Source organism: Brassica rapa, chromosome A05 (genome assembly GCF_000309985.2).
Source record: "Brassica rapa cultivar Chiifu-401-42 chromosome A05, CAAS_Brap_v3.01, whole genome shotgun sequence".
In the NCBI taxonomy this organism is placed as follows: Eukaryota; Viridiplantae; Streptophyta; class Magnoliopsida; order Brassicales; family Brassicaceae; genus Brassica; species Brassica rapa.
The window spans coordinates 12,717,649-12,732,671 of record NC_024799.2 but is presented as its reverse complement, the minus strand read 5'-3'; the positions used below and the strand labels follow the sequence as shown (position 1 = coordinate 12,732,671).

The following is a 15,023-nucleotide window of genomic DNA, read 5'->3' as shown; positions in this document are numbered from 1 at the left end:
TGCCGTTTGATAGATATCGGTTTCTATCTCCTTAAACAGACATGGAAGCTTAAGTTGTAACATAATGTATCCTTGTCATGTCTTAATCTGGCAAGAACTCTAGGCTTACTAATAATGTCTAATGGTGAAATGTGGTTCAATCCATTCTGAATTTGTTTATTCTTCCTCATATTTTGCAATTTCATAATCCTACATCAGGATAAGCAATCATCTCATTAGCTTCATGAACTACATTTGATGGCGAAACAAAATCAAAAGCCCTTAAACCAGTCATAAATTCATAATCAACATTCACATAAACATCATTCTCCTGATTCACTGACCAGTCCAATACATGTAATTACAACGCTACTATTGACCCTAACTGCCACTCAAACACACAGTTTTTGCACCAAACTTCAAATACTTATCAACAACAAACATAGGAATCTGAAATTTCACTCAGAACACATCTAAAACCCATAGAACCAGACTGATTCTCCAACAAATGCAAGAGAGAGAGAGAGAAAGAAACTAATTAAAAGGGCCCTACATGAAACTGAACTTTGGCAAACCAGATTGCTTTGTTGTAGTGTCACACGTACTGAGTGACGCGAAAGGCGGTGACTTTCAGAACGAAATCTCGAGTTCTGAGAAGCTCGAACACACAAACATCTCCTTCACCTATATTGTTCTCGAGTGTGAACTCATACCATCCTTGGCTAAACTTAGCCCTCCCTGCTTTGTAAAGGCACCTCACTGGCCATTGTTTCTCCCCGAGCTGAAGCTTGATGAAACCAGCTATCCCGCTCAGGTACTTCTCAGCAAACCCAGAAGGCAAGTACTGTAGATAATTAAACAAAAAAACAGGTCACATACGGTTGAAGTTTAGGAGGCCTTTCTCACATGAGAAACAGGTCCACATACCATGATGCAGCCTCTGTACAGATACGATGGTCGCAGAACAACTCTAAAGAAAGGATTGGTCGGCTCGTACGTTTTGGCTGCACTGATGGCTCTCTCTCTTTCCTCAGCAGTTACAGTTCTCTTTCTATCAGAAGCACTCTTGTAGAACTTTGAGCTGTTCTCCGGAGTCGACGAGTTTATTTCCTCTGCACGCACCAAGCCAAATATGAATCTTTATGAACAGAAGCAAGAGTTTTGTCTCTGATACTTACCGGGATTAGGATTCTTCTTCTTCCTTCCTCTCTTCTTAGGTACTTTCGGAGTCGCCACTTCAGGTTTAGAATCAGTGAACAAGCTCTGGGTGGTGGTAGAACCCTCATACCCTTCATTCAGGGGTGCATTAGATTTAGGGATCAATGGATGAGTGACCCTCGTCTCTTCTTTTTGACGGTCTTCAAACAATCGAGCGCGTTTGTTGAACTCATTTTGTGCAGAATCCATGTTCATAAGAGAGTACCTTTGTAACTGAAAACCAAAAGGAAGTGGATATTGTTGTCAGCTTTCCTTAGTCCTGCATGCCAAACATGACCCATCAGGTTAGGGTGAGTGCAAATGCAAACTAGACCAGATCATAGTTTAGAATCAACAATCATCCATCAACACACGATGAATGGATACAACAGAGCTTTTCCTTGGTAAGTCAAGTTATTAGTCACAGTCTTAAAGCGAAACTGGCATGTTCCCAGATCTCTATCAAGTCCACTCATTGTCTCTCTCTCTCTCTCTCTCTCTCTCTCCTCACTATACATGTTTTTTTTTTTGTGTTTCAATTATGCGTAACAAGACTAAGACCAAAAGTCAACAACATAAGAGTCTTAATATTTCACCAAATATTCTCAATAAATCTGACACACAAAACTATACATTGTTTAGACTAGATGCAGTCTAAACAAAGAGACTCAAGATCCCCCAATATTATTATCAAAACAACAACGAAAAAGGAAGACACTTTCTCCACTCAATTTATACTTAAATCGAGCAACCCAACACCAGATTCTTCAATCTTTGAAAGAGGAGAGCAATTACCTGACGGGTTTTAGTTGATGATAGTGGATGAGAGGATAAGGTTGTGGAAGAAAGGGCGTGACATAGTATTCTCAGATAATCAACTAACTAAAGTCACCAAGTAAAAGAAGAGATAAACGAAACGACGCCGGAGAATCCCATGGCCCGAAGAGGAAACACTTTTCAGATCTGAAGCCAACTCTCTCTCTCTTACTGTCGAGTTTTAACTAACCAGACCTGAGTAACCTAACCAAATCAAAACAGGATACAAAAACCCTAACTTGCCCTTAGTAAAGCTCATGTGTGTCTTTTTTTCCTAAGTCAACTTGGTGTTTTGACTCGTTTTTTTTTTTTTTCTTTTTGTAAACTAAATTAAAAGCCTATCGGCTCCACCAACTACCATTTTCACCTAATTTTTCTTTCCTTTTCATAATATAATAAATATTGTTGTCATTTTGACTCTTTAGTTTTTTTTTCTTTGTTTTATTTTGTAATTACATATATTAAAACAGGTGAAAAACACTCGGACACAATTAAGGGGTTGTTTGTTTCACCATTTGACATCTCCATCCAAATGATTCATTTGTATGATCTATCCAGATGATCCATTCAGATTTTTGTGATTGTTTGTTTGTCCATCCACATAGCTCATCTAGATGAATCATCTAAATGGATCTTATGTTTGTTTATTTATTTTCATTTCCATTCAAATGAGTTTAGTAAACAAATTTACATTAGGGGTATAATAGACATTATACCATTTTGAATGAATCATCTCCATTCAAATGATCCAAATTGGTTCAGCTGAATGAACTTTAAAATTAAGCCTAAATTTTCAAAAGTCATCTGGATGATCCATCTGAATGAATTGTACTTTTAGTGCATGAACAAACAAAACTCACATTTTCATCCAGATGACTCATCCAGATGGAGAAACAAACATGCCCTAAGTTAGCAAGGAACACCTTCCTTTCGTAACCAGAAACCGGCAAAGATCGAAATCTTTCTAGAGCCATAAAAGAAACTACTAAACAACTACATAGAACAAATGATAAAGAAATCCAAGACAAGCCAAAAGCCTTGATGATCGCAGTTCAAAGAACAGAGCACATCGATCTCCAAAACATGATAGAAACAGGTCAGAGAAACTTTAGAGACACATGTAAAGGACCTGAAAAAGACTACTATCCAAGAGCCAAAACACAAAGGTGGAGGATCCTCAAAGTTCCCATAGCATCAAGCCAGAACTTACATCAGTCCATCCATATTGTAGCACAAATAAATTCAAATGGATCTTCAAAGGAAACCAGATGAAAACTCTGAATACTCGCCAATACTGAAGCTATTCCACAGAAACTTAAGGCTTACGAGAATTCCAATGAATCATCCAAGAACTGATGGTGAGATGGTGCAACTCGAAGGAAGGAAGAGCCAATAGACCTCTGATGCCTTACTTGAGAGATTGCCAAACCAAACCCACACAATGAAGAACCCACATCTGAACCAGCTAAGTACTTCCAGCGCATACCAGAAACCAGATAAGGTTTAACAAAGGCATCTCAAACCAAGCAAGGAAACATCAGAAGGACCATAGCAACATCACTGAACCACCTCAAACGAGTATACAACCATAGAGAAACCCATCACACAATCAGATTAATCTCTCGATTCACAAAACAGAACAAACCAGCAAACATCACACTCATCTTGACTAAACGAAATTAAACCGCTACTGACCGAGCTACAACCTATAGAAGTACTACGTACGATGTAGTCTTAATAGTAACAAAAATATAGATACCTAGGTATATGTAAAATATATTAATTCTAGTGTGGTTCTAGCAGGTCCATAACATTCAGACCCAAAAAGAATAATTCTTTTTTTGTAGAAACAAAAAAATTTTAAATAAAAAAATTTAAAATTTTAAGCCAATACAATACATATTAAACTCACATTACAAAATTTTTATAATGATTATTTATTAAAAGTTAAATGTAAGAGAAAATTATTAGAATAGCACTAAAAATATTTTCTCATAAATATAGTACCAAGAATCAAAATGAACAAAATATTTCCTTTAAGAGTTAAAAAAACATTTTTTTTTTGTCATAAAAAAAACATTTATATTCTTGGATTAACTAATATATACTTAGATTTTAGATTTGAGGGGATGAGGTTTTGGGGGTGGAATTTAGAATTATTTTTTTTTAAACAAAATTTTAATTTTAGAAATTGTTTCAAAATGAATTTTCGTATTTCAAAGTGAAATTTTGAGAATAAATTAAAATTTATTTTCTTAGAAAAGTTGAAAAAGAAGTTCAAATTGAAATTTTGCTTTTCAAAAATAAAAATTTCATTATTTATTAAATATTTATGGGTAAATATTCTAATAGACTTTAAAATGGGTTTTTAAGAGAAATTGCCTAAAATATCACAAGTTAAGTACCACTTTTTTAAAATACCCTCAATTAAAAATATACTAACAATTTGGTATTTATTTATGTTACCACCACTAAAGAGAAATTTTCAAAAATACATTCTTCATTAAGTGGCAAAAGACTCTTATATCATTGTTCTCTCTATATATAATAAATAATTATTTAAATAAATAAATAAATAAAATGACAATTTTTTTTTAATGTTTTCGAATTATACTATTTCAAATTCGAAATTTTTAATAATTTTTTTTCAAAGTTTCTTTTTGAAAATCAAAATTAATTTTGAAACTATTTTAAAAAAAAAATTAAAGTATTTTTTATATATTTATGGGCAATTCTCCAAGATAGACTTTTTTGAGTTTTCATCTCAAAAATATAATGGGAAGGGAAAAGTCACAAAATAACATTCATTAATGGACCAAATGTCCTTAGTACCCTTGTTTTATATTAAAAATATAAAAAAAAAATAAAAACCTCTCTGATCTCTCTCTCTCACGACTCTACTATTTCTCTGATCTCTCTCACGACGGGCCGCCAACGAGATTCAATCAACTCCGGTGATGACACGACAAACACTTTCACCATCTATCATCTCCGACGAACGAATAGGAAGACAAAGAGATTCGTGTCTCTGCCTTCGCCTTCTTCTCTCGACGACGAAATCTCTCGACTTTGTGCGACTCGTCGCTTCTTCGCTCGACGACGATGGAGACAAATCCCGGCGAATCTACCAGCATTATCTTCTCCGGCGAAAAACACAAAGCTACCATCTCAAATCAAAAGGCTTCATTTTGGGAACACAAGGTTTTGAGATATTTTTGATTTTGTTGCTTTCTAGATCCAAAACTATTCTCGATATGCCAGTGTTGCCGAATATGTTTTGAGTTTGTGTTGCTTTTGAAGTTAGGTTTAGGAAGATTGATTGGTAAAACGATATTACTGTATTGGGATTTAGGATTTTGTAAAAATGTTTAAGCTTTCTGAGGTATTGATATAGTTGCCATCGATAATGCATAGAAGTGTGAAACATGAGCTTACCGTGAATTCAAATTGAGTCAATTGCTTGATTGCTTGTTCCTGAGTGTGTTTTGCAAGGTTTTAATCATGTTTAAACTCTTTGAGATAGGTGTTTATGCATTTCTCTGAGAAGATTGTTCTTTATTCTCTTTGTTTGATTTCAGGAAGGATCTACAAACAAGTATCGAAGTTTAACCATCTACAAAAAATCTCGTGACCATCTACAAAATTTGGTAAAACTGTTTGGTGTTTAGAAAAATCTCTTGTTGTTTGTGCTTGTGAAACTGTCTCGTGAAACTGTCTCGTGACCATCTTCAACAAAAATCTCTTGTTGCTTGTGTACTTGTGAAACTGTCTAGTGTTTAGAAAAAAATGAGGAAGCATTTGTGTAGTTTCAGGAAAGCCTTCCAGAAAATCGGATGGTACTGAATTTTGAAACTTTTTTTGCTTGTTGTCTTGTTCTGCTTAGGCATGTTGATATATTTGGTAGGCTCTTGAATTTCAGGAAGGATTTCTGCAGTTTCAGGAAAGCTTTCTAGAAATCTGATGTTAACAAATTTGAAAAACTTTTTGCTTGGTGTCTTATTTGGCTTACGCATGTTGATATGTTTGGTAGGCTCGTGAATTTGCTTATGACATTGTTAGTCTCTTGTTTGTTCTTGTGAAACTATGTAGTTTTTTTAAATTTTAGGAAGGATTTGTGTAGTTTCAGGAAAGCCTTCCAAAAAATCAGAGGTTAACAAATTTGAATTTTTTTTGCTTGGTATCTTGTTTGTCTTACGCATGTTGATATATTTGATAGGCTCGTGAATCTTCTTATGACATTTCTAGTCTCTTGCTTGCGCTTGTGAAACTGTGTGGTTTTTAAAATTTCGGGAAGGATTTGTATAGTTTCAGGAAAGTTTTCCAGAAAATCCGATGTTAACAAATTTGAAAATATTTTTGCTTGGTGTCTTGTTTGGCTTACGCATGTTGATATGTTTGGTAGGCTCGTGAATTTGCTTACGAAATTGTTAGTCTCTTGTTTTTTATTGTGAAATTGTGTTGTTCTTTTAAATTTAAGGAAGGAGTTGTGTAGTTTCAGAAAAGCTTTCCAGAAAATCAGATGTTAACAAAATTTTTTTTTTTTGCTTGGTGTCTTGTTTGTCTTACGCATGTTGATATATTTGGTAGGCTCGTGAATTTGCTTATGACATTTCTAGTCTCTTGCTTGAATTTGTGAAACTGTGTGTTTTTTTTTTAAATTTCAGGATGGATTTGTGTAGTTTCAGGAAATCTTTCCAGAAAATCCGATGTTAACAAATTTGAATTTTTTTTGTTTGGTGTCTTGTTTGGCTTACGCTTGTTGATATGTTTGGTAGGCTCGTGAATTTCCTTATGAAATTGTTAGTCTCTTGCTTGTTCTTGTGAAATTGTGTTGTTCTTTTAAATTTCAGGAAGGAGTTGTGTAGTTTCAGAAAAGCTTTCGAGAAAATCAGATGTTAACAAATTTGAATTTTTTTTGCTTGGTGTCTTGTTTGTCTTACGCATGTTGATATATTTGGTAGGCTCGTGAATTTGCTTATGACATTACTAGTCTCTTGCTTGCACTTGTGAAACTGTGTGGGTTTTTTTTTTAATTTCAGGATGGATTTGTGTAGTTTCAGGAAATCTTTCCAGAAAATCCAATGTTAACAAATTTGAATTTTTTTTTGCTTGGTGTCTTGTTTGACTTATGCATGTTGATATGTTTGGTTGACTCGTAAATTTTCTTATGAAATTTCTATTCGATTGCTTGTGCTTGTGAAATTTTTGTGATTTTTTTAGGAATGATTTGTGTAGTTTCAGAAAATCTTTTATTGTAGCTATATTCGGGAATATCGATAGTTATGAGGATAAGGGGAAGCATCTACACTTTTATTTTTCTCCTTTAAATTATAGAGAGAACGGTTTGCTTATTATTTTCATTTTTGTTCAGGATTTGGCTTATGATGATGATGATTTGGCTCATAATATGCAGGTTCAGAACCAAAGGCTTCTGCCTCTTAAAACTCTCACTCAAGTACATTTAATGTTTCCATTATATTTTGTGCTTGTTATGTGTGGTATTTTATCCGCAATCCCAATGTTCCTGAGTGTGACTGAGATGAGTTTGTTTGTGAAAATTTATGGGGTTTTTTTTTAGTTTCAGGAATGTGTTTCAAACTTTCAGGATGGATTTGTGTAGTATCACGAAATCTTTTCAGAAAATCCGATGTTAACAAATTTGAAATTTTTTTCGCTTGGTGTCTTGTTTGGCTTACACATGTTGATATGTTTGGTTGACTCGTGAATTTTCTTATGAAATTTCTATTCGATTGCTTGTGCTTGTGAAATTTTGTGATTTTTTTTTAGGAATGATTTGTGTAGTTTCAGGAAAGCTTTCCATAAAATCTGATGTTAACAAATTTTGGATTTTTTGTTTGCTTGGTTATGTACGATAGTTTGTGGTATTTTATATGTCTAGCATTGCTATATAAGGAGCTTATTTTGAGTTGTATTTACTGGCAAAAATGCATTTTCAGGTACCATGAGTGTCCTGCCTGCAGAAAACATGTAGCCAGCCGACGTTCATTAAGACTCTACCCAAAATTTGATGCTTTTATTGCAGCTATATTCGGGAAGTAAGAAGTTTGTAATGAATGATGACAACGTTTGTTTCATTTAGGTTGTTATTGAAGAAAAAGAATAGAACACATATGACTAAGAAACTTCATCATATAACAAAAGAAGCAAATGTATCAGTAGTTTGCTTAGTACAACTTGCTGAATCAGTAATGACATGCACGATTCAATATGTTTAGAAGGTTTAGTACATGATCAGGAAAGCTTTCTTGAATAATTTAGTTGAAACAAAACAGGAAACCTTAACTTATTCAGGATAAGCTTCAGAAACAAATTTATATGTGGTCTGATGCATATCACGTAACCATTAAATAAACAACATCCAAAAATGATCAATAAAAATGTAAATCATCAACATCAAACTCCCACTCGAGAGATCCTTTTGAGTTCCATTGTCCAAACGCAAAAAACTATAGCCATTGGTCCAGATCTGTTAAAAAATCACAATCAAATTTCAAAGCGACCAACCACAGAGACATTTATGTAAATTTGTGAGTATAGAAAGGTGAAGATGAAGAAATTCAAATCTTAAAATTCAAAACAACTAGAGTCCAATGTTACCTTGATAACGACATACAGAGACAGATCGAGGATGACGGATCGCAAGGGCTCAGATGAAAACGATCGAGGACGATGCAAGGCGAAACGACGGACGGCGAGACGACGGAGAGAGAAACGGCACAGCTTCGTCGGAGAGGGGATCGTTGAAGACTTCGACGGCAAAGCTTCGTCAGAGAATCGTCGGAGAGGGGATCGTTGAAGATCTGAAACAAAATGATTTTGAATTATTATTAAATATTTTAGGTTAAATTTAGATTGGGGGTGACAAGGTAATTTGTCATCACTTAATGAAACATTTTTGTCAACTTGGACCTTGGAGTCTAGATTTGGAAGGAAAGCTTGGTTTGAGTCTATCTTAAAGTCATTTCTCTATATTTATTAGAATCTTAAATTTCACATTTCAAAAATCATATCATACCCCTTAACTCTAAACTCTAAGTCTAGATTAGTTAACCTCAAGTCTAGATAAGTTAGTCTCAAGTCTAGATTAGTTAACCCTAGGGTTATAAATGTCCTTTATTTTTGGCAATTTCCCTTTATTTTGGGGAATTTTCATGTTAAGCATTTTGTTGGCACCATTATTCAAGTTTACCACCACTAAAGAGATATATTCAAATGTACCTTCTTAATTAAGAGACAAAAGACTCTTATACCCTTATTCTATATATATATATATATATATATATAAATAATTATTTATATAAATAAAAAAAATACAAAATATTTTTTTTTTATGTTTTGAATTATACTTTTTAAAAATCAAACTTTTATATAATTTTTTTCTTTTATTTTTTTCGAATTTTTTTCTTTTCAAAATTTCTTTTTGAAAATCAGAAATTATTTTTGAAACTATTTTTCAAAAAACATTTATATTGTTTTTAATTATTTATTAATATATTTATTAGAATCCTAAATTTCATATTCCAAAAACTGTATCCCACCCCTCAACTCTAAATCCTAAGTATAGATTAGTTAACTCTAAGGTTATAAATATCTTTTTTTTCTAAAAGTGAGAGGAAAAATAGTTAATGTAGACATGAGCAGTGGTATTATGAATAGTTAAGTATAGATTACATGTAATTTCCCCTATTATGTATGTGGTTTTTTTAACAATTTCTCTTAAGTAAATTATCACTCATCATTAAAATGAATTAAAATTTATAAACTATATATTATTCTTATAGAAATATAAATTTATTAATATAGGTTAAACTTTTATATCTTGAACAATGTATTATCTTTTTTTTTTAACTCTCAACAATATATTGTTTAAACTGTTTATATACAATATATAACAGTATATCATAACTTTTAGTTCATATCCTACTATATATTAATTGAGAAGTCACTTAAGTGACTTTTGCTTAGGTATCATTCATAGGTAAAATTTAGAATTAATTCTCTTAATTTTGATTGGTTGTTAGTATTTCAATTTTCATTTATTTAATTAAAATTTTCGAAAGGAAACTAATTTTAGAACTACCTAATCTAATCTATATTACGATACAAACAATTAAACATTTTAAAGATATAAGAATTAGCATAATTTGTTTATAGAAACAATTCAATATCATATATTACATTATAAAAATTTAGAATATAAATATAAATACATATGATATGACAGAAATAATTATATAAACGACTCTAAACATATTTCTATTAATAGTGGATACAATAAATCGTAAATTACAAAAAAAAACTCATTAATCTAAACCTAATAATATTTTTTATACTCACTATATATATATATATTATATTCTAAAAATGCATCCAATGAATGAAAAACAGTCAGATATACAATTTTAAAATTATTCGTTCATTTTTCAGTGACAAATGTTGATGGTATAGTTGAGTTATCATTGTCATAAATGATTCAAGTATTTGTATATTTAAAAACATAAAAATATATGGTAAGTTTTTTAAAATTATATTAATAAATAAAAATATTTAATATAATATAAAATTGAAAATTGGAACATTATAATAATACGAGACTAGATCTAATATACTCTATTAATTTAATTATTATAGTTTTGATTGTAAGAAAATTATATTTTAAATAGTTTAAAATAATATTAATCAGTGAAAAGTTTATTACAATATAAATTGAAAAAACAGAAACAATATAGTAATACAAGACTAGAGTTAAGACTCTATTGATGTAGTTTTGATTATAATAAAATTGACATGCTTATTTTTTGTAATACGAAAAAGAAATGATACATATATAAAACACTAAGATCGGCCCGCCCTACGGGCGGGATGTGTTACATTTATATTTTTCATTACGAATATATGATTGTTAATATGTAAATCCAATGGTAGGGGTTAGTTTGGAACTTGATGTTGTAGTTGGTTTGTTTGTGTAAAGTTAAATCGATGGATGGACGATTGAAAATGAAAATCATGCTCTTTGAATTATTTTGAGTTTTTGTAGTTGGACTTTTTTATTTTATCTTCTGTGGTTGTCTACTGTATATAATATAGTGCAATTTTGGTTGAGCAAGTGCATTGGTGAAAATAACATGAGTTTTATAGGTTGGCTATCGCTGTGGACCTCTGATTTATATGATTAACTCTGGTAATAGTATTTCTTTGTGGGGGCTAGTGCGATTCTTATTGTTTTAGCAAAAATATTAGCCAATATAAATTGTTTTCTACATTGTTTTAAGATCACCTAATGGAAATATTGGCGATTCTACATTGTTTTAGCAAAAATAGTGGCATAGACTGTGATGAAGTCACATCAGATCACTCTGAAAATTTAAAGTGTATATGCATATATGATACAAACTGGAACTGGAATCACCCGTACATTTGGAACGTTTGTGTTATCAGCATCAGAGCCCAATTCTGTTTCAGTGGTGGATCTCAAGTCAGTGGAACCAATTTTATGAGTTCTCACAACCGTCTTTTTCACCATCACGGGAGCAGTTCTAACAGATCAGATAACACTGGAAGGAATGATTTTTCTGCAATGTGTATGATGAGAAAAACAACAATGATTGTTGATGTTTATTAACTAACTGTTACAGAATTATCACTGAGAGAATGAGAAGTCATATTTAATTATTTTTTTAGAACACCAAGCATAATATGTCCGACCCTATTAACAACAATAAAACTGTCTCACACGCGTAAAAACGATTATCTTTGTATTCTATAAATTCCTTATTAAGATTTTTTTGTACCCTGCCTTTCACTTAATTAAAAAAAAGAATCTCGCTTAGATTTTTTTACTTAAAATAATTACTCAAACACTATTAAAAAGTTGCATAATTAATAAACATTTAAAATTTATTCTTATTCAACACTTGAAAGTTAGCTATGGAATTATAACTTTATTTTGATGTATATTCTTAACGACAAAGTCTCAAGCTCCTAGAAAAAAGTGTAACCGGAGTTTTCCCGATCCTTATTCAACTTGTGTCAATCAGGGCACAATAGTTGATCGGATAGACTACAATATCCAAAATGTTTCTACATCGGGAGAGGAAAAGCTATAGCAACTACAAAAGGTTTGATTCTTAACCAAAAACTACATAAGTTATTTTATTGTGAGGTCTTAGAGAACTAACAGAGAGACCTGTTTTTTTATAGGCGGAGAGAACACAAAGAGAAGGAGCAATGGTGAAATGTACAAATATACTCCTTATACTTTGCTTCATAATTATTGTCCTTTTAATTCTCAAGAATGTATTGTTTTAGTCACATCACATACGTATCATTTTTCAGTATCAGCTGTCAGCTGCCCTTTTGTTATAAACAAACGTTAACCATATCTTTTTCTTGTTGAGTTATCATTTCCAAGTGTTTTCTAAATGTAGAGTTTCAAAAAAAAAAACAAATAGCAGTTTCTTTTTGTTTTTTTGTTGTCTTGAAAATTTGGAACTGATGGTAACACTGGAAAGAAAAAACAGTTTCATCCATGGATATTGATAAAATATTAGATGAACGCAGCAGAGAAAATATTAGCTTTCATTGATATTGATAAAAAGTTGAGAACAGATGAGAGAAACGTTTTATGGAGTCTCTCCCTTTACCTGCTGGCTGCTGTTTTTATGGAGCTTTCATTGATATTTTACCCTGATACACTATCCCAATCCAGACATTGAGAAGCATTTAGATTAATGTGCGTTGCATAGAAAGTAGCAGGTGTAAAACAAAAGAGAACTTACATGTGTAGCATCAGGTCCTTTCTAAGATCCATCAAGATGAAGTGCCTTTTCTTGTATCATTCTCAGTCTAGCAGCTTCTCTCTCTCTCGCTTCAGCCTGACGCTCTGATCTCTCCCGGGTCTCTTCTTCTTATTCTTCTACGTGATCCCTCTTTGTCTCAGTTGACCCTCTTTAAATGCTTCAACTCTTCCTGTTTCTGTTTCTCCCTCTCATTGATATCTAATGTCTCTCATTGTTTTTTTTTTTGATAAAATGTAAATTATAATATCAAATCAAAGTTTGAGTACATCCGTTATATAACCGAAAACTTCTATGGCCAAAAAAAAGAAAAACCAGCGAGAAGCCAAATTTTAGCCTAACAATTAGCACTATAAAAATTAGCTATGGGTAAACCAAAGAGAAAGGAGTTGATCACAGCCTTTCCGATGTCTTCTTGCCAACAATGTGTCTCTCATTGTTTTTGTTTTTCATACTCTGATTCCAGTTATGTTTCTTCTCTAACTCAGGCTCTTTCACAACCATCTCATCCTCCAGAGCCTAAGCTTTATCATCCTCCTAAGTCATGAACTGACCATGGCAAAAAATGTTTGCAACAGAAAATAAGTTCAAGACAGCGGAGATGTGTAAAGAATCTAACCGGTGAAACTACTCCGATGGTGAAAATTTACGAACATCAAAAACGTACACAACAATCATCAAAATCTGGAAAATGTCTCAGTGAAAAATCTGTAACAGAAACTTAAAAAAAAAAACCCAAAGTGACGATTATAAAGGATTCATGAGGGCAAAGATGTGTAAAATTAACCGGTGAAACTAATCTGACTATGAACAAAAGGGGGAGTTAAATTGATAACCTTAGAGGAAGACTGAAACGTTAGCCATAGAACACCATGGCGTACATTCCTGGCCTCCCGGAACAGAGCAAACAAAATTAAACGGTGGAGGAGGAGCGGCCAGTCTGCAAATCGGAGAAGAAGACTGAAACGTTAGCCATAGAACACCATTTTTGTTTACTGGGTTGTTTAGAACAAATGAGAGGATGATTCTCAAAGGAGTAAAGCATACCTTTTTATAGCCGAACTCCATCGCCTTGCATAACAAAAAATCGCATTGAATAGATCGTTGATGATCGATTAATGGAAGGTTGAAAGTGGATATCTCGGTTACGTGTACCGTTCCAGACCATAAGAAGGAAGATGAGAGATCGTCTTCAAAACCCTAATCGCCATTAGCGCTGGAGACGGGATGAGAAGAACACATGATAAATGGAACGGTGTATTTCATTAAGGAAAAGCTAGTGGGCTCAACAGAGAGGTGAAACGGCCCAACAAATATAAAATCCATACGAATGAACAAAAGCAATAAATGGAACGGTGCGTTTAGCACGCAGCGGACACGTGTCGAGACGACATACACCGTATTTCTGACCTGGACGCCTACGTGTCGCAACCTGGAGGGATACAAACCCTTCTTTATATATAAAGATGAGTGAAGAATAATAAAACTGGTTTGTTGTATTCTTGGCTGTAATCTTGGTTATTTTATATTTTTACATACTTCAATTTTATTTGTTTGCCTAAAAACATGGATTTTACGTATTACTATACCTGGCAGTTTCATCTGTTTTTTAAACCATGAAGTGTAGAAAGTATTATAAAATTACTTTTTGTTCATTAATATTTGGTTTTTTTTAATCACAAATTATGTCATAAAAATACTTTCCGAAATTTATGTTAAATTTATAGAAATAACACTATATCTCAATAATCTTCTGAGATTATACAATACCAAGACTTTTGATTTTCAAACTATTTAAAATAAAAAAGGTTATTTTTAATAGTTATGAATACTATTAAGAATTATAAAATTGTGAACATAAAATATAATTTTCATACAATGTTTACACTGGTGAAATCGCGGATAACCACCTATACTATTTTTAAAAAATGTTATTAGAAAGATATGAAATTTTAGTAATTCATTTAAAATAGGAAAATTGCCAAAACACCACTTTCATAATACCACTTTTCATGATTACACTAACCAGTTTTATAACCCTAGGGTTAACTAATTTAGACTTAGGGTTTATAGTTGAGGAGTAGGTAAGGTTTTTGGAATGTGAAATTTAGGATTTTAATATATATGTACATATGTATATATATATATATATATAAATACTTAAAAATATAAAAACATTATTAAAAAATGATTTTTGATTTTCAAATAGAAATT

General features: G+C 32.2%; 1 protein-coding gene across 1 annotated transcript; it reads right to left on the bottom strand.

Annotated features, from left to right (window-relative positions):
- Positions 1 to 251: 251 nt before the first annotated feature.
- On the bottom strand, positions 252 to 2,230 carry LOC103868650 (B3 domain-containing protein REM19). Its single transcript, XM_009146729.3, has 4 exons — positions 1,972 to 2,230; positions 1,158 to 1,456; positions 907 to 1,091; positions 252 to 823 (listed from the first exon to the last, which is right to left on the bottom strand). The coding sequence occupies exons 2-4, from the start codon at positions 1,390 to 1,392 to the stop codon at positions 575 to 577; spliced, it is 669 nt and encodes a 222-aa protein (XP_009144977.1). The 5' UTR covers positions 1,393 to 1,456; positions 1,972 to 2,230; the 3' UTR covers positions 252 to 574.
- Between the last annotated feature and the right edge of the window lie 12,793 nt (positions 2,231 to 15,023).

Bases quoted from the DNA above. Each gene is read 5' to 3' on its own strand.
- LOC103868650 (XM_009146729.3), bottom strand. From the start codon at position 1,392: ATGAACATGGATTCTGCACAAAATGAGTTCAACAAACGCGCTCGATTG. The intron at 1,092-1,157 runs GTAAGTATCAGA...TGGTGCGTGCAG, and splicing joins GAAGAAGAATCCTAATCCCG to AGGAAATAAACTCGTCGACT. The intron at 824-906 runs GTATGTGGACCT...AATTATCTACAG, and splicing joins TGTACAGAGGCTGCATCATG to TACTTGCCTTCTGGGTTTGC.